Source organism: Nycticebus coucang, chromosome 13 (genome assembly GCF_027406575.1).
Source record: "Nycticebus coucang isolate mNycCou1 chromosome 13, mNycCou1.pri, whole genome shotgun sequence".
NCBI classification, from domain to species: domain Eukaryota; kingdom Metazoa; phylum Chordata; class Mammalia; order Primates; family Lorisidae; genus Nycticebus; species Nycticebus coucang.
Genome location: NC_069792.1, coordinates 27,494,316 through 27,521,234, shown reverse-complemented (window position 1 = coordinate 27,521,234; position 26,919 = coordinate 27,494,316). Strand labels below are relative to the sequence as shown.

At 37.0% G+C, this 26,919-nt stretch overlaps 1 protein-coding gene across 1 annotated transcript; it reads left to right on the top strand.

The window, feature by feature from the left end:
* The first annotated feature begins 6,583 nt into the window (after positions 1-6,583).
* PEX2 (peroxisomal biogenesis factor 2) lies at positions 6,584-25,978 on the top strand. The gene is made up of 3 exons (XM_053559193.1): positions 6,584-6,796; positions 23,018-23,127; positions 25,035-25,978. Exons 2-3 carry the CDS (start codon positions 23,046-23,048, stop codon positions 25,967-25,969), a joined length of 1,017 nt encoding a protein of 338 aa, XP_053415168.1. The 5' UTR covers positions 6,584-6,796; positions 23,018-23,045; the 3' UTR covers positions 25,970-25,978.
* The last annotated feature ends 941 nt before the right edge of the window (positions 25,979-26,919 follow it).

Sequence of the window (26,919 nt, the reverse complement as noted above, 5' to 3'; positions counted from 1 at the left end):
GCCAGAGGCACTCTCAAATTTCTTGACATGTGGGTCCCTCTACAAAGAAGTTTACCATATTGCAGCTTGACTCACCAAAATAAGCAAGTAAAAGGACAAGAGAAAGAATTGAGCCAGAGAAAAGTCACAGTTCTCTGGAACCTCATCTCAGAAATGGTATCCCATCATTATTGTCAGACTGTCTTCATTGGAAGTTATGAAGGCAAGCCCACTTTCAAAGGAGGGAGTCGTCATAGAAGACTGCTCACCACACCTCATAAAGGTATTATGGAAATTAAATGAGATTGATGTATTGGAAGCTTGTTGTAGAGTACCTAGCCCATATAAGATATCAAACATATATGAGTTTATTCTCTCTCCATACTAGCATTAAAGTCCTTGGAGACAAAACCATTGCTCGATGAGCCTTGTAGTACTTTACCAATCTGCTAAGCAGACTTGTCTCTCACCAATCACTGAAAGAATAAATGATACTGATGCTACTGTTAACAAGCTAACATTAACTCATTTTCGGAAGGTACAACCTATGTAACTTGCAGTAGTGATTTATTTACAGTGCAGTAGTGTGGCAGGTAGAATAATGGCCCTCCACATGTCCATACTCCAACCCCCAGAACTTATGGATAAATTACTCTCCATGGCAAAAAGGACTTTTCAGATGTTAATTACGGACCTTGTAATAGGGAGATTGACCTAGACTATCCAGTGGGCTCAATCTTATCACAAGAATCTTTAAAAACAGAGAACCATTTATGGATGTTGTCAGAGAAAGAGGTGACTAAAGCAGAATGATTAGAGAGATGCACCATTGCTGGCTTTGAAGATGGATAAGGGGCCCAAGAGACAGCTTTTAGACACCACTAAAAGCTGGAAAAGACAAAAAAACAGACTCCAGCCTAGATTCTACAGAAAAGAATGCAGCCCTGCAGATAACTCGATGGTAGGCTGGTGAGATTAGCATTGGACTTCTTACCTAAGGAACAATAAGGTAAGAAATTAATGTTGTTTTGTGCAATTGTGACAATTTGTTATAACAATAATAGAAAAATAATACAAAGAAAAAATATGTAAGTTTCTCATTAGAAGGATCAGACACAAGCACTCTCTAAATATTTGAAGAATACACAGGATCATTCTATAACATAAGATATTACAGAGAATACAAAACCTCTAGTTCAAAAACACAATTACAAAACCCTGGGCTATTTTTTGTTTTTACCATTGTGTAATAAAACCATTACCTATCATCAAAAGCAATAAGTATGTGAACTACTGTTTTTATTTGACAAATGATTGTAGAACATTTACTATGTATGTGGTAGATGCTGTTACAGTGTCTAAAGCTACAGACACTCCCTAAACATTACTCACTTATTTCTGATACCTTAAAGGAGAGTTACTATCATCATCCTTCTTCTATAGAAAAAGAATAGACATATGGTTAATGAGCTTTCCCAAAAGTGCATAGCTTGTGAATGGCAGAGCCATAATTCAAACTCAGCCACTCCAACTTCAGAATCTGCACTTTTAACCACCAGTTATGCTCCTTCTAAAATCATAACCAAATTGTACATAATAACCATATATATTCTCAAAAAGTTGCTCCAGATTTTTTTGACTTAAAATACTAGTGTATATATTCTGGATTATTTTTCAAAATACATTCCTTCAACAATTACTAAGCACTTTCTAAGCCATACGCCCAGAGAAGTCAAATGAATACAACAATGAGCCTCCCTTAAAGTTCACAAATTAGTGACAAAAGCCAGATAATTACAAAATAATGTGATAATTTTTATTACGAAAAACAATACAAATTTATTCAAGTAAAACCATCTCTTATGACCATTATCAATGACTTCATGATTTAGAAACACAATTATTTAATAAAATAACTTTAATAAAATAAATAATTGTGTGATACCTTAAATGCTACAGTAGAAGCATGTAAGCCAAGAAGCACAGAAAAGGAACTGCAGAGCGTGCACTGAAAGGTTTGAAGGAGAGGGACGTGTAGAGCTTTGTATTTTAGAAAGATCATTCTGGCAAGCAGGGAGGAGAATAAACCTGAAGGGCAGTAAGACTGGAGGCCAACAATATGTTATGAGATGACGCAAAAAGAAGGAAAAAGGAGGACTTTAAGGCAACAGTAGCAAACATTAGGAAAGAGAGCAAATTTTGGAATGGTATTAGAAGACAGGATGGCCAGAGACCCAGGATATAAACATGATACCTCCCTCACCCCCGCATACATACACATGGGCCTCCCTCAAGGGGAGAATAATAAGGTGTTACAATTGATGGCTATGTAAATGCTTTGCAAAGGAGTAGCAAGAGAGAGTACTGGAGTACGTGAAAGGTATTGGTGCCCTTCTACAAAGTTTAGACATTGATCTGCTACAACCAGAATCCTGACAAAGTGTTTCAATTGTATGATCAAATAACACTGAAGTTTTAACACTTCTAGAAAAATAGAGGCCAGTCTGGAGTAAGGAGAAATTACAGACTGAGATAGCTCTGTGATGGTGTAGTAAACCAAAAGTCTAAATTTTAGTTTTTGTTTCACAAGTAGAATGTCAAAGTACCCAAAAGGAAACATTTCTTTTTAAAATAGATACTGTTAGTCATAGCTTCCTACAGTTATGTACATTAACAATGCAGTCAATGGTGGTCCCCTAGGATTAAAATACTGCATTTTTGCTGCACTTTTTCTATGTTTACATGTTTAGAAACACAAATACTTACCATTGTGCTATAATTGCCTGGAGTATTCAGCATCGTAACATGCGGTATAAGTTTATAGCCTAGGAGCAACAGGCTGTGCCAATAGCCTAAGTGTATAGTGGGCTATACCACCAAAGTTTCTGTAAGTACACTCTGTGATCCTCACACAATGATGAACTGAATGCATTCCTCAGAATCCAGTTAAGTGATGCATGACTGTATGGATGCACTGTTCTAAGTACCTTACATCTAGTACCCATTTAATCTTCAAGTATTATTTAGTTTTGCTTATTGTTGATTGAGTAAAGTAACTTGCCTAAGGCTATTAAGTAATTGGTAGGCAGAATTTGAACCCAGATAATGTGGTATGATGCCAGATCTTGAACTGATAGCCATTACATCACTAGTGTATATTTAATAAATTTATATAGCCAGAAATTATCTTCATTATGTTTAGGCTTAGAGCAGGCACAGGATCTGGAACCTAACCCCATTCCGACAAGTAACATTGTGAGGAGTTAATCAAGTTACTCTGCTCTCTGTACTCTGTGAGAATGAAAATAGGGTTTGCCTTCGGGGTAGTTGTGAGGATTAATGAGTGACTACAGTAAAAGGGCCCAGATTAATGCCTAGAACATTTTTTGCACTTTGAATAAAATTTACCTGTTACTTATCAATATTCATATTATTCAAACATAAAGTAGTATTGAGAATACTGGTAAGAAATACTGTATATATGGCGTGGTTGTATTGAGTAATGGCTCCTAAAGCTGTCCACACCCTCCCTGGAACCTGTGAATATGTTATTATGCCATAAGGGACTTTGCAAATGTGTTGCAAATATGGACCTTTATTTGATTCAACCTAATCAAATAAATTCGTTAAAATGCTGTAATTGAAAAGACAAAACAATGGAATAAATAAAAGGAGAGATGAGAAGATTGAGAGAGTTTCAATCTCCCACTACTGGTTCTGAAGGTGGAGGAAGAGGGCCACAACCAAGGAACATGGGTGGCCTGTAAAAGCGGGGAATATCCTTCAACTAAAGGCCAGCAAGGAAACAGAGATTTCAATTCTACAACAGCACAGTCTAATTCGGCCAACCACCTGAATGAACAAAAAAACAGTTTCTTCCTTAAGCTTCCAGAAGGGCACACAGGCCTTTGAACATCTTGATTTCAGACTGTTGAAAACCATGTTGGACTTACGACCTACACACTGTAAGATAATAAATTGGTACTTTGAGCCACTACCTTGGTGATAATTTGTTACAGCAGCACTAGTAAAGTAACAAAAGACCTATGTTTAACTTTTTTTAGAAGACTCAAATATATTGATTTAAGTACTATGTAATATGCTAAAATAAATTTAACTTCATAAAGTCAGCAATTTTAAACTGTATTAGGGCATAAATCAATGTCTTCCTTACATTTCTATTATTAAATTCTTAGAAACTAAAAGTTGCTAAAAGTCTAAAAGAGAATATAAAATGCTATTACAATTTTTTCATCTTTTCATTCAATTTTAATTTTTCTTCTTTAGGTTGTCATAGTTATGAATGAATTAACTGATTTTTTTTGCTAATATTTCTTAAGCCCACAGCTAAGTCCTAACAAACACTCTTAACCTGTCGGCAAAAATATATAAATTCTAGATTTAAAACATGTTGAATTTACAGAGGTAAACACTTACTAAAAGGCAAAATACACTATGCCTTAGTTATTATCCACTTATTCACTGTCTCTGAACTGATACTCATCAGCACCCAGAAAGGGTGATGTCTGTCTTCTGTCTTCACGTTTTATCAACACTGCCTAGCAATACTCCTAGCCTCCAGTGAGCTTTTATTAAATAAATGAAAAATTAATATATCTTTAAAGCAAGTTTTTAAAAAGTATTGGAAACAAAGCTTCCCTGAAATCTCAACTCACTAGCTCACTGGAAAACTAAAGAGCTATACAGTAACTAAAAATTAAAGCTTAAAATGCAGAACTTATTTTAAACACATGTTACATAATTTTAAATGTTATACATGTTTTCCTGCATCCTTAATCAGCTTCACTGAACCTAATTCAAATTTCTTGATAACTTGGTATCTTTATTATTTTCAATACTGTGATGTTCATGTGACAGACAGAAGGCTCTGTAGTTAGGACTTGCTTTCTGAGAATGTTCTCTATATTGGCCTTTTCCCCTTTATAAAAATTCAGTAAAGCATACCACATCTGTAGGCTACATGAGAAGTGTAAGATGGTCGCCTTCCTTCAGTCGCTAAATGAAAGGTTTGATCTTCTTCAAACATTTTCTTACTGGCAGTATCCAACAGAAATACAATAAGAACCACCTAAGTAATTTCAAATTTTCCAAAACATCTTCATTTAAACATGAAATTAATGAAATACTTTTTTTTTTTCACTCTAAATACCTTAGAAATCTGGTACGTGTTTTAGGGCAGATCTCAATACAGACTAGCCACATTTCAAGTGGCCAGTGGCTACTTTATCGGATAGCTTGTAGCTCTAGAAAAATCTCCTATTCCTAGGAGAACTTCATACCCTATCAATCTGTAGTTCCTAATCTATCACATTTGTGCCTTTGCTTCACAAGGGAAGGATTCTTCCACTAAGGTTAACATCCTTTTCCTCCTCTGGCCCATTTTTTCCAGGATCTTCTTAACATACAGAAGGCAACATTCCAAGCATATCTTAAATTGTACATCTTTCACGTAAAAACAAATCTGGATAGTATTAGAGTTCTTTCTTTTACATTGACCATAATGTTTCGTATTATGAGCTTAACAACTCCGTTCCACAGGGCAATTTTTCAATTCCTGTAATAAAAATACAAGCAAAAATAAAAAAAAAAAAGTTTTAAAGCTTTCTATAATACCTTACTGGCAGTATCCAACAGAAAAACAATAAGAACCACCTAAGTAATTTCAAATTTCTTTGATATGGCAAGAAGACAAGCTTCCCAAAATCTAACAGTAGCGCTATTGTAGGACTAGGTGCTCTTGGAGCAGGGTTTGGAGAAATGGGGTCTAGAATGGAGGTAAGAACTAAAATGTTCTTAAACCTATTACGTTCAAGAATCTTGAACTTCATTCACACTTTAGAACCAACTCTCTTCCATTGCTGTCCACACCAGACAATGAGAAGACAGTGCCGATTCTAGACGTTTAGACACCCGTAATTGCCTGGTAAGCGCTCTTCCCTCGCACCTCAACTCCTAGCAATTCTGATTCCATTTCCCAGGAGTGGGCGACCGGGCTGCCCCAGTTCCTAAGAGTGACGGGGTAAATCTGACGCGCCTCTGGAGCGGGAAGCTCGCGCGAAGGTTGAGAGCGCATCCAGTTAAGTTCACTGGGCCTCTGGGGAGAGGCTCTGCAGGACAGAGGACTGACCGCACCAGCTACCTGCCTTCTTGAGCAAGCAGAAATCAGTTAGCTCGCACTCTGCGCACGCAGGCCCTGGCGGTGCCAGGTCTCAACGCAGCCCTCCCGCTCGAGGGCTCCCTCGTCACCAGGCCGTTCGCAGCCGGCCTTCCCCACAAGGCGAACGAGGAGCCCGGAGCTGCGGAAACTCCCCGCTGCCACCCGGCGGCGCTTGTCTGGCGACCAGTTGCGGCGTCGACTGGTCGAAAAAGCCCGGCCCTCCCGAACCCCGGTTTCCCCTCAGCCCTTTGACACCGCAGCTTCTTCCTGACCCGGGGCTGACCGGTTCGTGACTCTCCTGCCAATCAGAGACGGATTTCCTGCGGGTGAGCAGCGGCCAATCACCGCGCGAAAGCGTCCTCGTCGGCTCTTCGGCCCTTCGGCCCTTCGGCTCTTCGGCTCCGGAGCGTTCGCTACGGCTGGGCCATCCCCGGCCTTCCGCGGCGCGCTGGAGCGTGGTTCTTGGGGGTGTCATTTCCCCAGGTTTTTCCCCCCAGCACTTCCGGGTCCTGCGTCGCTCCGGAAGCCCCGCGAGTTCCGGAAGACTGGTAGCCCAGATTCTGCTAGGAGAAGCCAAGCTTTCCAGAGAATGTTTCAGAAAAAGTTACGTGGAGCGTGGGCGTTTCCCAGACTCCTAAGGTCAGTGTCTGCCCGGAAGAGCCGGAGTGCGAACGCGAGGTCCGGCTCGCTGCTGGGAGGTCTTGGAGTTTCACGACCTTGTAATTGTCGCCCTTTGCTTGAGTTTCCCTGTTTGTTGGCTTCTTGTCCTCCTGGAAGAGGCACATGAAAGTCTCTTGGGAAAGGCAGTGAAGCAAACATTAACTCTTAAAAATATCCTTAAGATAGCGCCATTAAAAATCAGCGAACATAACGGCTAGAACTGCTCTGCATTCCACGCAGTGAATTTTTAAGGACAGACTTTGAATTCTTTTTCTTGCCTTTGGGGATCCTGGAGTGATCTGTCCCTATGAAACGACTTTATTCAGCATTCAAGCTTTACTTAGTATCTGAAGGTTCATGTGAAGTGATACATTCGATACGCCTAAGTTTCCAACAGTGTTGAACGCGCATTTATTTAAAAGCACTTTGCATTTCTTACGGAGAAAGATGCTGAAAATTTTCTTTAAAAATCAATTGTGATTAATTCACATGAACTTTTCTGATAGGAAATCTAAGAACGTGAGAATCATTTTTAGCATTTTTCTGGGTCCTTACAAATTTTTTGTGTGTGTTTATGTAAGTACTGTTTTACAAACATCCATGGAGTGAAAGGGCTTTTCACAAAATGAGACAAATTGTTGAAAGTTCAATTCTATTAATAACACATTCTGTTATTCTATGATGCCCCTTCAAAATTGTAGTTTCAAGCAATTAAGGACACTTGAAGCTCCCTGCCCACCAGTTTGTCGTCTACACAAGTTCCCCTACATGTTACTTTTAGTTAAAGCTGAGCAGAATGATTTTGGAGTGACTGACTTTTCTTTTTTTGTTGTGTTTTTTTGTTTTTCTTCTAACATCTTTGACCGTGCCCAAGTTATTGTCAATTTCATGTGTCCAGAAAGAGTAGAGTTTATTGATCTTGGGGCAAAAGGAGATTTAGAAGAAGAGAGGTAGTAGGATTACTTGCAAAATTAAAAAGAGAATCCCTCACATTTTCTTCTTAAAAAAAAGAAGAACAGAAGTAACAACATTGACTACTAGACTAAATCAAGACGGGTTCTAGTCCTGATTCTCAATTGCTTTCCATCAACTTGACTTGGCCTTGTTCTCCTTATTTTTGGAAATCAGTTGCAGCACTCAATCTGTGTTTAAAACTATTTCACGGAGGACTTTTGTAGAGAGTGTCTGGAGCCATGCAGGAGAGAAACAAAACAAGCTGACTCTCAGTTGTATTTTAACAAGAGCAACTATTTGTGTGTTCTGCTTGAATAGCAGGGTTCCTGTTAAGAAGATTAAGTTCATATCTCAGACTAGATCTTCCTTTACTTATAGCATTAAAATCCTGGTACTTAGAATAATTATATGTAATTGTGCATTTTTGTGATTAGAGATTTCTCAAGCTACATGTATTCAGTTAATTTATTTCTAAAATTACAAACATGTCTGTATGTAAGTTCATTTATAGATACAAATTTGAAGTTTTTTTCTTATGATTAGAGTCATAATTTGTTATTTTTCTCTCTTCTCCAACTCCTTATAACCATAAAAAGTTTGCTTATAGTGTATTTGGTGCTCATAATAATCTTTGCCATAAGGAAGACAAAAGAAAAAGGTTTTGTTTTTTTTTTTTCTTTTTAAAATTCGGTAACTGAACCTTAAAGATGTTAGAAGGTTTGCCCATCATCACATTGCTAGTAAAGTTCTGAGTTCTAGCTCTTGTTTTCCTCATAGCATCAAGTACTTTTGAAGATTTTTTTTTTCTTGCACACCATTTACATGCTCAGGTTCTTATAACACAAGGAAAATGTCCACATATGCACAGTCTTTATTTCTGGCTATAAATTTTACTCAGAATCACTTTTTTTTTTTTTTTAATCTCATGATGATCTGGGTTGGGCAACCTAGAAACAAATTGGATTTTACCTTTATCTCTTTCCTGTGAAGTACCAGCAGTTTCTAAATATTCCTTGTCCTTCTTCCAATCCTTTGGAATGTACAGAGACCGACAGGAGAAAAGCCCTGAACTGCTCCATTTGCCCCTTGTCTATAATCCTCATGTGGCTTTTTTAAGACCAGCCCTGTGGTCTCCAGACATGGGAGTGGAGACCAGGAGGAGGACTAGCATCCTCTACCCTTCTCAGTGTGGGTTTTTTATCTTCTTCCCAACATATGTTCATCTATCTAATAAAAATACCCTTTTACATATTGCTTTTTAACTCTATTTTCTTTTATCAGAGCTTTCCCTTACTTGCCTGTCAGCAAGGTGGAATAAAATTTCATACAACTTTTCTTTCCTCTTACTATTTGAACAAAAACTAAGAACCGTAGAGTAATTTTGTTTTGATCATGCCTAACCACTCCCTTTTAACATTAGATGGATGAGTTAGCATTGCCCTTGTCTTAAATGTGATCATAATAGTTAAATGAATGTTCACACCTCATTTTTTCCACCCGCATATTCCCTTTGTTTAGATTTACACTGAATCCTTTTGATCACACATACAGAGGCAGGGAGAGGTAATGTAGATGAGTTAACATTTCAGGCAACAAGAGCAACTTTACTACATGCCTTTAATTTCTTTTCCCCTCTCCAGTCCTGAGAGCTTGATTGGTAGTCTGGACTTGGGAATGATCTGAAAGGGAAAAAAGCATTGAGTTCTATGGGATTAAACTTGATCTAAGCTTACCAAATATCCATTCTACTAATTTTATGTGTTCTAGAAGTTTACTAATTGCCAACTAGACTTTAAATGGGTTGTTAATTTTCTCGAGCCTTAATTTTTGTCTTCTTAAAATGAAAATGATAATATTGTACTTGCTGTGTTGTAAGGAATAAATGAGATTAAAAAATATAAAGAAAGGACTGTAGTGCCTCGAACATACTGTGTATCACAGGGCATTTCCTCCTATTCCATTGCTAATGCAGACTCTGTTCCTTTGGGGATATTTCCATGTTCACTGATGCCATAAAATGTGCAATCATGTGTTCAAGTAATTTTCAAGTCATTTAGAATTCTCTTCTTAAGCAATTAGATTCTAAAGCCCTTTTCTAAATTTATGGAGTATTTAATGATCTAGTTGCTTCATATGTTTCATGTGGATCTTGTTTTCTCAGCCTTGGATTTGAATTTTTGTTATGCCTATACGCTTAGTACCTAGCCTCTTAAAAACAGACCCTTCTGCATGTCCTGTGGTGTTGTCCTGAAGTGTTTGTGTTTAACTTTTAGGTTCATCACCATCTTATTAGTGTAGGACACTCGTTCAGAGCAAGGCTCTACCACTTCAAACCGTGTGATTTTCTGTTCAGCTCAGTTTTCTGTTCTGCACCTCAGTTTCTTTTTTTAGAACAGAAATAATAAGATAACTTATTTCTTAACATTGTAAAGTTCGAAATGATTTGCTGTTTAATTTCGTACATGGTAAATAGTTGTAATAGTGACTTGTGAGTGTGCAACTTAAGTAGTTAGCACTGGAAAGAGAGTAGTATGTATTTACTATGGTTGTAGAATTATCTTCCTTAATGCTGCTCTATTCCTATCTATGAAGACTGTTTCATGTGTCCTGCAGTAGCCTTTTCCAAACTCATGTTTAGCGTTACCATTTGTGCAGTTAAAAAAAGCTGTTCATTTATTATTTTCCTTCTTCACTCAAGGTTTTCTAAGTTCCTATAAAGATTCTGGATGAGTAAGCAGACTTTCCATTTGCTTAAAAGAAAAAAAAGCTAACTGGTGAAGAGTATAATGTGGTAAAATGACTTGTTCAGAGTCACACAGTCTATTAGTGAATCTGGGCTAGAATACAGAACTAATTGAGGGCAGTTTACCTCTACTTTTCCCAGTATTCACTCAGACATCTCATTATTTTCCCAGTATGCCTTCACTCTTGAAGACTCAGGGGTGTCAACCTTCTGAAAGAAAAGAATGTGAGCTTTTAGAAATGTATTTATAAAGATAGGTCAAGGTATTGGAAATTGGAAATTTAAAAGTATTTTGTGTTAGTTTTAGATACTTGAATCAATATATAGTAAAGGAGATTAGTAAGGCACTCAATTAATTGCATAAGAATAATTGCTGTCGTAGAAATTGTAGTATTGGTGTTGAATTCCCACTTCTCTTGGAACGAAAACAAAAATTCCCCTTCTGTTAGGACAAGTTGCTTATCACAGTTATCTTTTTGAGAAATTTGTGCTATTTTGAAGTTATCTTTCAGATGTATTTTAGAAATGTTTTGTTGTATACCCACTAGCACCCCCAAAATAAAAATCCTGTTTAGATTTTGATGAAGATTGCATGAAGAGTAAGCTAAAAGTCTAGCATCTATCACAATTTTAAAATGTTCCATATCTTGGGCATATATAAATGGGTGTGATTGGGATTTATAACATCAGATGTCTTTAAGCTGTTGAAACTTAATTTTGTACATGATGAAAGAGAGTAGCAAAAGAGTAGTGACAAGCCACTTAGCAAGTCTGTGGCAAAAGTGGGATTTGAACTTATAGTTGTTGATTCTAGGCCTGTTCACAGTGCCAGAGGTCACAGTTTTCTAATGGGTTTCAGCCATAGCTTTTTCTCTTTTGTTCATGTTTGAAATGTGTTCTGGGAATCCATGTCCAGTTAAATCCCTCTGTGATGCATGTCCCATTTATTAGTATTGATTTCAATACAATGGACAGTAAATCTATCTGACTACACAAAGGAATTAAAATGGTAGGGTGTTGGTTCAAAGTTTAAGATCTTTAGTAAGAATGTTATTCACATAACCTTATAATATGAAATATTAGTATAACATATTTACAAAAGTAAAAAAATACATGGTTTCATTCACTTTGATTACTAAAACATTAAGACAGTGTTGCAGTGACATTGTTATTCTAAAAATCAGTTGATTTCTGTGGAGCTGGAAAAGGATAGGCTGGCAAAGAGTATGTGGGTGAGTGCACTAGTTTAGGGATTACTTGGGAATCACATGTTTCTGCTGACAAAGTTTACAGGACTATAAATTTAAGTGTAGAGTTTTTGTAGGCAGCGTGCATTGACGAATATGCCTGATGGTAATACATCTAGTACTGTGAGTCTTGGAACAGGTCAATAATAATGTGTATATTGATAGCAGCGATGTAGGAGATGTTACTTGGTATTATAGCTAAAATCCATGTTATCCCCTTAATCATAATTACATTAATATTGACAGGCCCTTGACAATACCCACATTATTATTGATAGATTTCTGTCAATAACATATTTCTAAAGAAAATATATTCATTCATAATTTGTACTTTACTCAATAAAAGCTCTAAAATACATCCTGAAAAATTCATCCTTCTTCAGGGTGATATAGTCCTTTGGTTTGTTTTGGATTATGACATAGATGGCAAAGTTTTTATTTTGGAGAATGAAAAACATGAAATTATACATTATTTAAGGGGTAAGATTTTTATCTTGCTACTCTTAGTAAATGAATTTTCAGTCTTTTTTTCTGTGAAAGGAAATCATTGTGACATGTTCAGTGATAAAATGTCAGCAGGAGACCTTTTTAATAGTTTTTAGTGCTAGATCATTTTGTCTTAAACACATTTATGTGACGAGTTAATCACACTAACTCTAGTAGATGTTACACTTTTTATCAGGTCTCAATTTTGCCTAAAACATGTTTTTCACATGTCCTTAACACAGTAGACTCCTTCACTAAACACTAAGATTACTTCGTGCCTGTTATGTATATATATTTTGCCAGTTATATTTTTAATTACTTATTTTATATGTCTCTTTGCATGGCCAATAAATACTTTTTCTGGGTTAGGCTTTTACATTTTTAAAGTTAGCATATTTTGGGAAATTAGGGGTAGATGGGTGGTAGGAGTATGTATTAAAAGGTAGCAGAGGAGAAAAAGCTTTGTCTGTTTTTGGTATTCTGGAAAAAACGGTTTGAATTGAATTTGATGGTGTATGAGTTCAAAACAATCTCAACTTTTTAAAAGAAGCTTGTGTGTACATGTGTGTTTATTCTAATTTGAGCTTACATTTATGAAAGTTAAGTCATAATCTAAAAAAGCCATTAATACAAGGGTTGTTAAAGTTTAAATTCTTGAAAGTAAGGTAGAAATATACTGACCAATGGTTGAGCCTTGGTATTGGCAATACATTTAACAGAAGTTTGGAAAATACTGGCTTACTAAAAAGCATTGGGCATTTGGTCAGGAAACATGAGGATAATATAATCTCCCTTTTGATGTCCATAGTTCTTAATGAAATAAGTTTAACTGTTTTGACTTTTCCAGAAAGTTGTTAGCATCTTATTTAGGCCTCTGAATAGTTAACAGGAGTCTTAGAACTGGTCTCCCAGAAAGGCAATTTTCCTCTTCTTCGATTTTACTGGATTCAGCCATCAGCGTAATCTTTTAAAATTTATATCTTGTTATATGTCTTCTCTTTAATGATCATTCATGCCTACAGAATCAATGCAGTTTCCTTAACCCAGGTTCTGTTTACAGAGTGCCTGGGTTGACAATGCTTTAGCCAGCCTCTTCTGCCGGCCTGCACTGTTCTGGTCACAGCAGATGACTTGTCTATTTCCAGAGAACAGATGCAAACACATTAATAGAGGCTTAATAACCAAGGATGCAGCTTGTGCAGAAGTCCATCCCCATAGTGTCCCAGGTAGTCCATTGCTAGGAGCTTGCACATGTCTGGACTTTGGCACAACCCATTCCCTTTTCCTAAATACTGTTTTTCTTTTGTCTAAGAAGTTTTGTGATACCTTATACTAGTGTTTCTCAATCTGTGGATCATGACCCCTTTGTAACAATGAAAATATATCCTGCATATCACATATTTACATTATGATTCATAACAGTAGCAAAATTACAGTTATGAAGTAGCAATGAAAGTAATTTTATGGTTGGGGTCACCACAACATGAGGAACTATATTAAAGGGTCAGGGCATTAGGAGGCATTAGAAAGGTTGAAAGCCACTGCCTTTTAGTGTTTTCACATTTTGGGATCAGTTCTGTGCTTCAAAGATCAATGGCCAGTCCTGATTAACAGTAACATCCTATTTCTTTAAAAATGCTTGGATAAAAGGATGTTAGCTGACAGTTAAATATTTCACTTGAGTCCCTGGTACTTAGGAGAATGCTTGGTATTTGGTAGGCATTCTCGGTAAATATGGGTTACATTCAGTAACCATTTGTCAGAAAATTAGAAGTCACTAGAACAAACTGCTTACATTATATTGAGAATAATTTCATGTGATTTAAAGGCATTTATGATTTTTTTTGTGCTTCGTGCCTATCATAACAATCTTAACTGTACTGCAGTGGAGGGGAGAGGATTCCTTAACTGATTAATTGAACTTCTGGTTATTTTGATTTCATCAGTTTGTTCTCCTAGGCTGACCTCTCTAAAACCAGTATTCAGAATAATGGTACCTGCCAGGAAGAGGAGTTGGGAGTGCGTGTGTGTAGTTCACCTACACATCATAAACCCTAAAAGGAAGAGGAGGAACTGGATGTGGTATGCTGGTGGTGAACTCAAGTTTGAATGCTTGTCTTGGACTACCTGTACCATGCCCTGTGCAGCAAAGCACCCTGGAGTCAGATATTATCAGTGTACATTCCTGAAGTTTCTTTACTTTAAGATAACAGCCATAACCAAGGTGATATGGCTTAAACGATCATGGGAGCAAGTCATACTAGGTCCCATCCCCATTCTTTCAGACTCCCCATTGTATCATTTCTTTTAAGACAAGATGCAAGTTAAGGGCACAATGAGTTCCCCTCAACCTTGCCTCTACCCCCTCCTACCTGGTCCCTCTCACATACACACATACTGGTAACATTATATTGCTGTGTAACTGCTACAGTTATATTTTAGTGACAGTATTTCCTGGAAAAAATTCTTTTTGTTACAGGTTGATGGATTGAGGCATTAGTGTGGGTAATAATGAAGATTTCTGTCTTTTGAAATGAGATTTGCCAAAATCAACTTGGAGTCTTTTTCTTTTTATGCCTATCCCTAGCCAAAGCACCAATAACCTAATAATAATACTACTTTACAGTTTCCAAACCACTTTCATAACATTATCTGGTTTAATCTCAACAACCTTGTGAAGTAGCTGTTATTTCCAGCTTTTAGAAGAAGAATTTGAGGGTAATGAATTTTTAAGATCACATAGCAAGTAAATGACAGAGCTGGAACTTGAGGCCAGGCCTGTTTGATTTTAAATCTGCTCTTTCCACTCTATCACAGTTGCCTAAAGAAGAATGTAGAGCATAGGAGAGGTATTCCACTTTAATGAACTATGACGTGTAGTGGATGGTGTCTGGTTTATGTTTAAAACTAAAAGAATTCACAAAAAATGATTAAAATGTTGGAAAATGAAGCCTAAAACAAAAAATAGAGAAACAAATTATTCATCTGGAAGAGCAAAGCCTGAAGTTTAGTAACAGTCTTTTGGTCTATTAAAGAGTCGTATGTAGGGAGGAGAGCAAGCCCAGCTGTTCCTAATCTACACTGAAGCCAGGCCTGGGGAGAAAAAGAAGGAAGAAAATAATATTAAACTGTAACAGAAGGAGCAAGAAAGAATTTTTTGATAATAGGTACTGTTAAATATTACATCGGTCAGAGACTTGTGTTAAGTCTCCTTTTCTGGCAGTCATTAAAAATACCTATTTTTACTAAATGTTTTTAAATCTGATTTGTCCAGAAACAAGGGATTTAAAATAGATGATTCTTCTGAGAAACCACTCTCTCTGATCAGTTTCTCACTAAATATCACTGCGTAACTTAAGGAAAAGGTACAGTCAGGTTTTGTTTAACATTGAGGATATGTGCTAAGAAATGCATAGTTTCCTGATTTTGTCATCATGTGAACTTACCCAAACCTGGATGGTGTAGCCCTTTACACACCTAGGCTATGTAGGATAGCCTGTTGCTCCTAGGCTACCAACCTATAAGGCATGTCACTATACATAATATTGTAGGTAATTATAACACAATTGTATTTGTGATCTAAATATATCTGAACATAGAAAAGGTATAGTAAAAGTATGATAAAAAAAGATTAAAAATAGTAGACCTATATAGGGCAAATACCATGAATGGAGCTTACAAGACTGGAAGTTGCTCTGGGTGAATCAGTGAGTGAGTGACAAGTGAATGTGGAGGCCTAGGACATCACTGTCCACTAGACTTTCTAAATAAACACTGTTCACATAGACTAAACACAATATTTTAAAATTTATTTTAAAAATACAGTAATTGCACTACTGCATTACAAGGGATACAGAGTTACTAGGTCGTAGGAACTTTTCACCTCCATTGTAATCTTAGGGGGCCACTGTCAGATACATGGTGTTTGTTAACAAGATGTCCTTATGCAGTGCATACATACATACCTTTTCTCACCATCCAGTTTATCTACGTGCTCTCACACAACATTCAGTTAGTACATGGATAGGCTACCAGACTAATTATTCCATTGCATATACGTTCTCCAAACATTTATTGAATAGCTACTATGAGCCCATCTTTGTGGTAAATTCTAGAGCAATAAAATTAATAAGATTCATTAGTCACAATCTGAAATTGTTGTCATGTTAGTATTTAAGGATACATATATTGACATAACTGACCCTATAAAGCAAGCCAAATATTTCATCTTGTCCTCAATTAAAAAAATAACAGTTGAATGCTGGGGTCCAAAACTAGAGCCAGGGGTCAGCAGGGGACTGCTAGTGTTGGACTTACGTTGATATCCAGTAAGAGCTTTTCAAGAATAATTTAACAGTAAGAAGGCTTTCCTTATTTTGCTGACCACAGAACATGAAATATTTGGAAGATACAGAATTGGAGACACTTTCGGTAAAAAAGCTACATAAACCATATTCCCACACATCCTGAGTGATGGTAGAACTTTGCTTAAGGAAAACTAAGTTAGGTATCAAAGTCACTTTGATGTGGCAGGTACATTGAGACATAAGTGTAAGAGGCACTTTCCTTTAACTGGATTATATTCAAGTTAGGGAAAGAATATGATATGACTAGATTTATTACATGGCTGAAGGCTTAAGTGAGTGGCACAGATATTTACTATTAGGGTTAAAAATGGTAATACTTACTGTGAACTAAGAATAATTAAAACATTTTCAGAGAGAACGTAGAAATAAAGTTGGAATGTGGGGACCGACAGCTTAGGACAGTTGAAATAGCTGATAAGCAAGGTAAGTGTTTTAGGTTCATGAGAAAACAACACAAAAGCAAAACTGAAAGATGGTCTATAATTAAAAGCTCCATTAGGGAATAGTGGGTTATATAGTTGCAGAGATGGAGACAACATCGGACTAGATTAAGTGTAGCAACTTTGTGCTTTATCCTAGGAGTAATAATGAAGTAAGAAAAAGGTGATTTGGTAAGTGCAGGTAAATAATTTTTCAGATTCTGCATAGCTTATGTGGTTTTTAGTATAATGTTTTAGGGTTTTTTCCTTAATTACATAAATGGTTGAGTTAATGAGAGAAAACGTGTTAGCTGCAGAAAAAAAGTGAGAAAAAGAATCTATTCCTTGATTTCTGTGAGAATTTGAAATTCTTTTCCTACTGAGATAGTTTTGAAATTTTATGTGTTGCCTTTGAGAACCTCTGTGATTGTCCTAGTTGTCTATTTATTTATTTGCTTGCCTCTTTTTCTAGACCTTGGTTGGGATCCTTAAATGAGAACCAGGACGTGTTTTCCTTGCATCTCAAGCACAAGTATAGCGGCTAGAAAATACTGATACTCATAGAAGTTATAAAATGTCTCAAATCTGACAGAGACTACTTAATAAGTGAAAGGGAAAACCCCAAGTCAGTGAAAGATTTGTAATCGCCTCTATGGATACAGAGATGAGAACTAACCAGAAATGAGTTGGAGGCTGGCATGTAGCATTAAACTATATGGGTGATGTACAAAAAATAAATGACTTTTTTTTTTTTTTTTTTAAATGGACTGCCCAGTATAGTTTTCCACATCACTAGGGGATTTGTTAGAAATGTACATTTTTGAGTCCACTCTATACCTACTGAATCAGAGTCTGGGGCCAGTGATCTAATAAATATAGGCACACCTCATTTGATTGTGCTTCACAGATACTGGTTTCTGGTTTTTTTTACAAATTGAATGTTTATTTCAACACTGAGTCAGACAAGTTTGTCAGTGCAGTTTTTCTAACAGCACATGCTCACTTTCTGTCCCTGTGACATTTTGGTAATTCATGCAATATGTCAAATGTTATTACATCTGTAGTGATAATCTGTGATTACTGATCTTTTTTTTTCAAATTTTATTTTTTTATTTATTTATGTTTTTATTGTTAAATCATAGCTGTGAAGGGGTACAATGTGCTGGTTTCATATACAATCTGAAATAGTCTCATCAAACTGTTCAACGTAGCCTTCATGGCATTTTCTTAGTTATTATATGTAGACATTTGTATTCTGCATTTAGTAGGTTTGATGTTGCTATTGTAATTGTTTTGGGGTGCCACAGACTGCGTTCATATAATTGACAGATGTGTGTATTCTGACTCCTCCACCAGCCGGCCCTTCCCTTGTCTGTCTGTCTCTCTCTCTCTCTCATTGGGCCTCCCTATTCCTGAGAAACAATAATTTTGAAGTTAAATCAATGAATAACTCTATAGTGGCCTCTAAAAGTGTTCAGGTGAAAGGAAGAGTCACATATCTCACTTTAAATCAAAAGCTGAAAGTGATTAAACTTAGGAAGGTATGTTGAAAGCCAAAAGCTAGACTTTTTGTGCCAAATAGAGAGGCAGGTTGTGAATGCAAAGGAAAAATATTCAAAGGAAATTAGAAGTGATATTCCAGTAAACACATGAATGACAAGGAAGTGAAACAGCCTATTGCTCATGTGGAGAAAGTTTTAGTAGTCTGAATCAAACTAGTCACAAGATTCTCTCAAGCCAAGGCCTGATCCGCAGCAAGGCTTTTAATGCTCAATTCTATGAAGGCAGAAGGAGGTGGAGAAACTCCAGAAAAAATGTTTGAAGCTAGCAGAAGTTGATCTATACAGTTTAAAGAAAGAAGCCATCTCTGTAACATAGAAGTGTAAAGTGAAACAGCAAGTGCTAATGTGGATCCTGCAGTGGGTTATCAAGAAGCTCTAGCTAAGATTGATTGATGGAAGAAAGTGGCTGTGCTAAACAATAGTGTGGCAATGTAGACAAAAGAGCCTTCTGTTGGAAAAAGATACCATCTAAGACTTTCACAGCTAATGAAGAGAAGTTAAATGCCTGTCTTCAATGTTTCAAAAAACAACCTGACTCTCTTGTTAGGGTCTAATACAGCTGACAACTTTAGGTTGAAGCCAGTGGTGATTTACCAATCAGACCATCCTAGAGCCCTTAAAAATTATGCAAAATACACTCTGCCTTTGCTTTATAAAGGAACAGCAAAGCTTGGATATCAGCACATCTGTTTACAGGATGATTTACTGAATATTTTAAGCCCATTATTGAGATCTACTGCTTAGAAAAAAAGATTTCTTTCAAAATATTACTGCTCCTTGACAGTGTACGTGGTCACCCAAGAGCTCTGTTGGAGATGTACAAAGAGATCAGTGTTTTCATGCCTACTAACACAACATCTATTCTGCAGCCAACAGATCAAGGAGTAATTTTGACTTGTAAGTCTTAGTTAAGAAATAAGACTTCAGGGGTGGCGCCTGTGGCCCAAGGAGTAGGGCACCAGCCTCATATACCATAGGTGGCAGGTTCAAACCTGGCCCCTGCCAAAAACAAAAACAAACAAACAAACAACCAAAAAAAAAAAAAAACAAGAAATAAGGCTGTGTCTGCTTTAGATAGTAATTTCTCTGATGCATCTGAGGAAAGTAAATTGAAAACCTTCTAGTAGAAAGGATTCACCATTCTAGATGACACTAAGAATATTGATGTTGCTTACTAGTGGGTCAAAATATCAACATGAACAGAAGTTTGGAAAAGTTGATTTCAGCCCTAAAGAGATGAATTTTAGGTATTCAAGACTTCAGTGGAAGAATTGACTGCAGATGTGGTAGAAATAGCTAAAGAACTAGAATTAGAAGTGGAATTTGAAGATTTGACTGAATTGCTGCAATGTCATGATAAAACTTGAATGGACAAAGAGTTGCCAATTATGGATGAGCAAATAAAGTGGTTTCTTGGGGTGAAATCTTCTGGTGAACATGCTATGATCCTTGTTGAAATCACAACAAAAGATACAGAACAGCGGTTCTCAACCTGTGGGTCGTGAACCACAAGAACTGTATTAAAGGGCGGCGGTTTTAGGAAGGTTGAGAATCATTGATAGAGAATATTACATAAACTTAGTTGATAAGTAGCAGCAGGATTTGAGAGAACTGACTCTCAATTTTGAAAGAAGTTCTGTAAGTAAAATGCTGTTCATCAGCATCACGTGCTACAGAGAAATCTTTCATGAAAGAGTCAATCAGTGTGGGAGACCATGTTGCTGTCGTCTTTTAAGGAATTGCCATAGCTGCCCCAGCCTTCAGCAAACATGACCCTGATCAGTCAGCAGCCATCAATATCTCACCAAGACCCTGAACCAGCAACAGGATTACTCTTTACTGAAGGCTCCTATGATCATTAGCATTTTTAACAATAAAGTATTTTTAATTAAAGTATGTATCCCCTTTTTAAGACATAATGCTATTGCACACCAATACACTGTAATACACTATAAACATAACTTTCACATGCACTGAGAAGCAACAAAAATTGTGTGACTTTTTTGCAATATTCACTTAATTGCAGTGGTGTGGAACCTAATCCACACTATCTCTAAGGTATATCTATATTTTTAAATAATTCTGATTACCCCTTAAATTTGAAAACCACTAGGCTAGAGGAACAGTGAGATCATAGGACTATGATGTTGAAAACCATGGCATAGAATGATTAAAAGCCCAAGAGTATATTTATCTTTATCTTAGGTGCATATATCTGTGTGTCAGTAGAAAACTATTAAGATTGTGTTGTTACAAAGAAAGTTGAATGTGTTATAAATGGACAAGACCTACCCATTTTGTTTAAATCACTGCTTTCCTGATTTTCACATTTAAGTAGACCAAGTAAATTTAAAACAGATTAGTCTTACCAGGGGGACATCAGACTTCTAACATCACCCAGATTTTCTGTTCCATATTCACTTACCTGCCTACTGAACTTTTCCATTTAGATGTCTCATAGGAGCCTCCAGTCTCTAAGTTTCTGTGTGTTTCTTACCTTTCTCTTCTGACCTGTATTGCCTTTTGTATTTCCTGTTTGAGATACCTGGATTGCTGTCACTCAGTTCCTTAACTCAGTTATGTTTGGCTTATTTCTCACCATAAGGTGTCAGTTCTGCCACCTCATAGCTTTCAAAGATAGCTTTTTCTCTCCCTCTCCACTGATACTTTTCTAATTGAGATCATCATTAGTTTCTTCCTACATTGTTTTAACCACCTCTTAACTGGTCTCTATGCCTCAGCCTCTAAGTCAGGAGCACCAGAACAAGCAATGGGAAATTCAGTCCTGACTGGTCCTTTGCTTAAGACTGTAAAACGGCTCCCTGTGGCAGTCTTGATAAAATGCTGCCTCCTCAACTTGGGTCTTTGTGATCTGCCTCGTGCTTTCCTTTCCAGCCTCATTTTTTGTCTGTGGCATTGTCAAGGTCCTTTCTTGTCAAGGACCTCCAGTCCTTGGCACCTGCTGCCATCCTCAACTTCAAGTAATAGTTTTACCCTCCTTTACCAAGATGACACTGCTAATGAAGCCACCTCTGACCTTCTGACTGTAAGCACAGTGCCCTGAATTGTGCCTCATATGTCACGGAACACATTTATTGCAATTACCTATTTTCTGTAACAGCTTACCGTTACTGTCCTCCTCCTCGTCAGTAGAATATAACTATCGGCTGCACAAGGGTTGAGACTGTCTATTGTACCTTTGTATCACTGGCTGTAATACATTAACTGGTAAATAACAGATAAGCAGTAAACATATTGAAATAAGTCAGTATTCTGGGTATGGTAATTTGAATAGTTTTAATGTAAATGTCTTAGCACAATGACTAAGAAAATGCCAGGAAGGCTATGTTAACCAGTGTAATGAAAATGTGTCAAACGGTCTATGAAACTAGTGTATGGTGCCCCATGATCACATTAATGTACACAACTATGATTTTGTGGCTCAGTGAGTAGGGCGCCGGCCCCATATACCGAGGGTGCCGGGTTCAAACCCAGCCCCGGCCAAACTGCAACCAAAAAATAGCTGGGCATTGTGGCGGGCGCCTGTAGTCCCAGCTACTCGGGAGGCTGAGGCAAGAGAATCGCGGAAGCCCAAGACTTAGAGGTTGCTGTGAGCCGTGTGACGCCACGGCACTCTACCCGAGGGCGGTACAGTAAGACTCTGTCTCTACAAAAAAAATAAATAATAAAATAAAATTAAAGTTAATGGATGGGAATTTAAATTTTCTAACCTTCACATGTCTCACACTTTCATCCTCTTCATTTGTCCATTCACTTCATACTTAGAGAATACCTTCTGTGTACCAGGAACCGAGATCTTTGTTATGGTTCTATAGTGATAACTGAACAATCTTTATAACAGTGCTAATTCTCTAGTGGAGGAAACAGACAGTTAAAAAGTAGTTTATGTACAGTACATAGAGACCAAGGCAGGAAAATAATAGAGTGCTAAGGGAACAACTCGAAAGGAGGCAGCTAACCAAATTTGGAGTCTGAGGAAGTGTTACGTGAGCCCATACTTAAAAATTTAGTATGGGTTTTTCAGTTGAAGAATGGAGATATACTGTTACGTGCATAGGGAGCAGGCAGCAAAGTCTACTGGTGGGCAAGGGAAGGTAGCACCTTTTGACAAGATGGTGATGCTTTCAGAAGGAGAGCAAGCGGGGAGTAGGTTTGGGCAGGTCTTTGTTTTGGAGTGGCTACAATGTAGGGACGCACTGAAGGAGTCAGAAGGGAGCTAAGCCAATTAGATGGAGTAGGGGTGAAGGAGAGCAGCCACAATTTAGGAAAAGGCTTATGGGGGATAGGGAGAGATAAGTGGATTAAAAACATATATTGGACAAAGGATTAACATTCTTCGGCAATGGATAGATTAATAGTGAAGAAAGGAACTCTTTCTAAACTTTCTTTTTTTTCCTATAGCTCCTGGCAAGTGTGAGGCAAGGATTTCATGGAAGAACTTGGAGCAAAAATTCTCACTGCCATTGCTATAGACTCTCAGGTCTTGGGGGAACTTCATGAAGGAGTAAAAGGTACAGTGTCCTCAGAAAGTGGCCGGCATTTGTGGATGAGAAGCGTTGCTGTAGTATATCTGGTTTGAGAGGAACGTAATAGCAAACTATCTGTCAGTGGTCGTTTTTGTTTCCTCTACTTGAACTTGATAAACATGCAGTCTTTGCCACTAATTTGTCTAGGATCCATGGGTAATTTTTAAATGTCATCTGTTGTCACAGGTATTCCCAATTTCAAAAAGCACAAGTTTATTTTAGGATGCACTTTTCAGTTCTTTACTTTCTAGCAAATTGCATTTACTGTCTATTTAGTAAAAATCTTGAAGTAATAGAATTTGAAAGAACTTTGAAGGTTGTTTTGTCTCCAGCCCTTTGTTTTGTAAGTGAAAAGCCAAGGCAGAGACCAGGTGAAATGACTTGTCTGAGGTCACATAGCCAGCTGGTGCCAGTGAGCTTCAGCGGAGTCACACCTTGCTCTATTGGTGTGTTGTGCCTTTTGAAGGTTAGAGATGATGATCAAAATTGGTGTGCTGAGGGCCCATTTTAATTTTTTGTGTTTTTCCCTGGTTTTATTGAGGTAGAATTAACAAACAAAAATTGCATATTCAAAATGTGCCTTGTAGATGATTTCCTATATATATACATGGTGAAATGAATACCATGATCAAATTAATTCATACATTTATCACCACCTATAGTTAGTTACCTGGTTCTTTACTATGTGTGTATAGGGGCTAGTGGCGAGGACACTTGAGATCTCTGTTAGCAGATTTCAAATAAAAAGTTAAGTTAGCCCCCCGAACTTACAACTGAAAATTTGTATCTTTTGACAGTATCTCTCCGTTTCTAGTACACCCTGATCATCTAGCAACTGCTATTTTACTCTCTGCTTCTATGAGTTCAAGTTTTTTAGATTCCACATGTAAGGGAGATCATACAGAAGGTCCATTTTAGAAATTAAATTTCAGCATGATTTTTCCTGAGTTGGATTTACCCGTTCACTAGTAAAATTTAACATATCTAAACTCGTCTATATAATCAACTGTAGCAATTACTGGGTGTTTTAACTGCATGAGCTTGCAAATAATAGGCATTTAATAAATGTATATATTAATCATAGCTGGCTAACCATTAATCAGCTTTTTATGTTTAATTTAAAATTTTTTTCCCTTAAGCGTTTGTTTCCTTGGTATATTTATGAAATTACTGTAAGACAAATTTTATATCAGTTTTTTCCTAAAGTACTGTATGATGTATACATTTTTAGCACCTTAATAAAGTCATTTCTGCATTTTTGTTGCTTCATGCTAAGATTTAGTATTTTCTGCAGTATGTGATATAATAATAAATGTATATTGTTCATTTATTTTTCCAACTTGCTTTATAAAGACAAAATTTATTTGAGGAAGAGTAAATGACATTATGAAAAATATACGCATCGAGTCAGTAGAAGTGCTAGAAATCAAACTGAGGTTTGATGTACCCATCTACTGCAGTGTTCTGGTATAGTTCATTGTACTTGTTACATTTGTATATTTCTCTATTAGTCATGCTGTTATCAGCCTTACTACTGTTACTTTTAGAATTCTAGTATCTCCCTGCTAGAATATCTCATCAAGGACTGTTACTTAAAAGTATGTTTGTGGAAATAGATTATGAGCATTTTTTTTAAGTTGTTATTCCTGTATAAGGTGGGCCAAGAATAAAAACAGAGAAAAAAATGGAAAAGAAAAAAGTGGGGGGAGAAAGAACAGAAAAAGAGAGAAGAGAGAAAGAAGTAGCAGTTCACCATACTATTTTTCAGCTACCGAAAGGCCCATGTCCTAGGTGTCCTGTGCAATTTGCCTATTATGATTTTCCAAGCATAGTTGAGGAGGGTAATAAAAGATTGCAATTCTTTGTTGATAATCCTTAATCCTTTTTCCTAGAAACCTTAAGAGAAGACATGGCTTCCAGAAAAGAAAACACGAAGAGTACAAACAGAGTGCTGAGAATAAGTCAGTTGGATGCGCTTGAACTGAACAAGGCCCTGGAGCAGCTGGTTTGGTCCCAGTTTACTCAGTGCTTTCATGGATTTAAGCCAGGCCTGTTAACCAGCTTTGAACCGGAAGTGAAAGCTTTCTTGTGGCTTTTCTTGTGGAGATTCACCATCTACTCCAAAAATGCCACTGTGGGACAGTCAGTTTTGAATATTCAGTACAAAAACGATTTTTCCCCTAACCTGAGATATCAGCCACCAAGTAAAAATCAAAAGATCTGGTATGCTGTTTGTACAATTGGTGGGGGGTGGTTAGAAGAGCGATGCTATGATTTGTTTCGAAACCGTCATTTAGCATCATTTGGAAAAATCAAGCAGTGTGTAAATTTTATGGTTGGACTTTTGAAATTAGGTGGTTTGATTAATTTTTTGATTTTCCTTCAAAAGGGGAAGTTTGCAACTTTGACAGAACGTCTCCTAGGCATTCATTCTGTATTCTCTAAGCCTCAGAACATACGTGAAGTTGGCTTTGAGTATATGAATAGGGAACTTCTCTGGCATGGTTTTGCTGAGTTTCTGATTTTTCTCTTACCACTTATCAATGTCCAGAAGTTGAAAGCCAGATTATCTTCATGGTGTATCCCTCTTACTGGTGCTCCGAATAGTGACGATACGTTAGTCACCAGTGGCAAAGAATGTGCTCTATGTGGAGAGTGGCCCACCATGCCTCATACCCTTGGATGTGAGCATGTCTTCTGTTATTACTGTGTTAAGAGTAGTTTCTTATTTGACATGTACTTCGCTTGTCCTAAGTGTGGCACAGAGGTACACAGTCTGCAGCCACTGAAATCAGGGATTGAGATGTCAGAAGTAAATGCTCTTTAGAAACTAAAATTGTTCCCTCTGAGGAAAAAGATTATGTTTAAATCCTTAATATTGTCTGGGAGGCTGAGGCAGGTGGATTACCTGAGCTTACAGGTTCAAGACCAGCCTGAGCCAGAGCCATAACTTGTCTCTAAAAATAGCCACCAGTCGTTGTGGCAGGCGCCAGTAGTCCTAGCTACTTTTGAGGCAGAAACAAGAGAATTGCTTGAGCTCAAGAGGTTGAGGTTGCTGTGAGCTGTGATGCCACAGCACTCTACCAAGGGTGACAAAGTGAGACTGTCTCAAAAACTAAAATAAAATAAATCCTTAATATTAGTCATCCTAAGTTTACCATTTTAGTGTTCTTTATAAGGCATGTGTTTCTTAGCTGTTCCTTTTCAGGCATGACTAAATTCTAATCAACTGAAAACCACCTGATTCTAAATATATTATGAAAATATCAATGTATTATTTTTTTTTAAATCATAGCATTCAATTTTTAATGTCAAGAATAATGGACAGCTTTTGTTAGGTGACTAAGAATACTCCTTCCTTTTGCTACTTCCTAGAAAGAAGTTGGACCCTAAAGATAAAGATTTTGGAGACTATGGGATGAATGTATATTTATTTTCAGAGATGACATATGTCATAATCTGTCAAAGATAAGACTTATTTTAAATCTTATGGTCTGATTCCTCAGTTGTGATTTTATGCTTTTCTCTTATGCTCAGTTTTTAAGGGGTTTGGTCCTCAGTTGTCAGATTTCTTCACAATTGGCTTCTTATGTATAGAAAGTAAAAATTGCTTAAAGCAGTTTAGAAGCAGCTAAGGATAATATGAAAAGCTAAGGATAATATGAAAAGCACTATGCACAGGTCTCTTTCTGTAGCCTTTGTTTCAGAACTTACATTCTCAGCAAGTATATTGATAGTTTCATGAAACATTGAGGTGTGCAGCACAGTAATAATAAA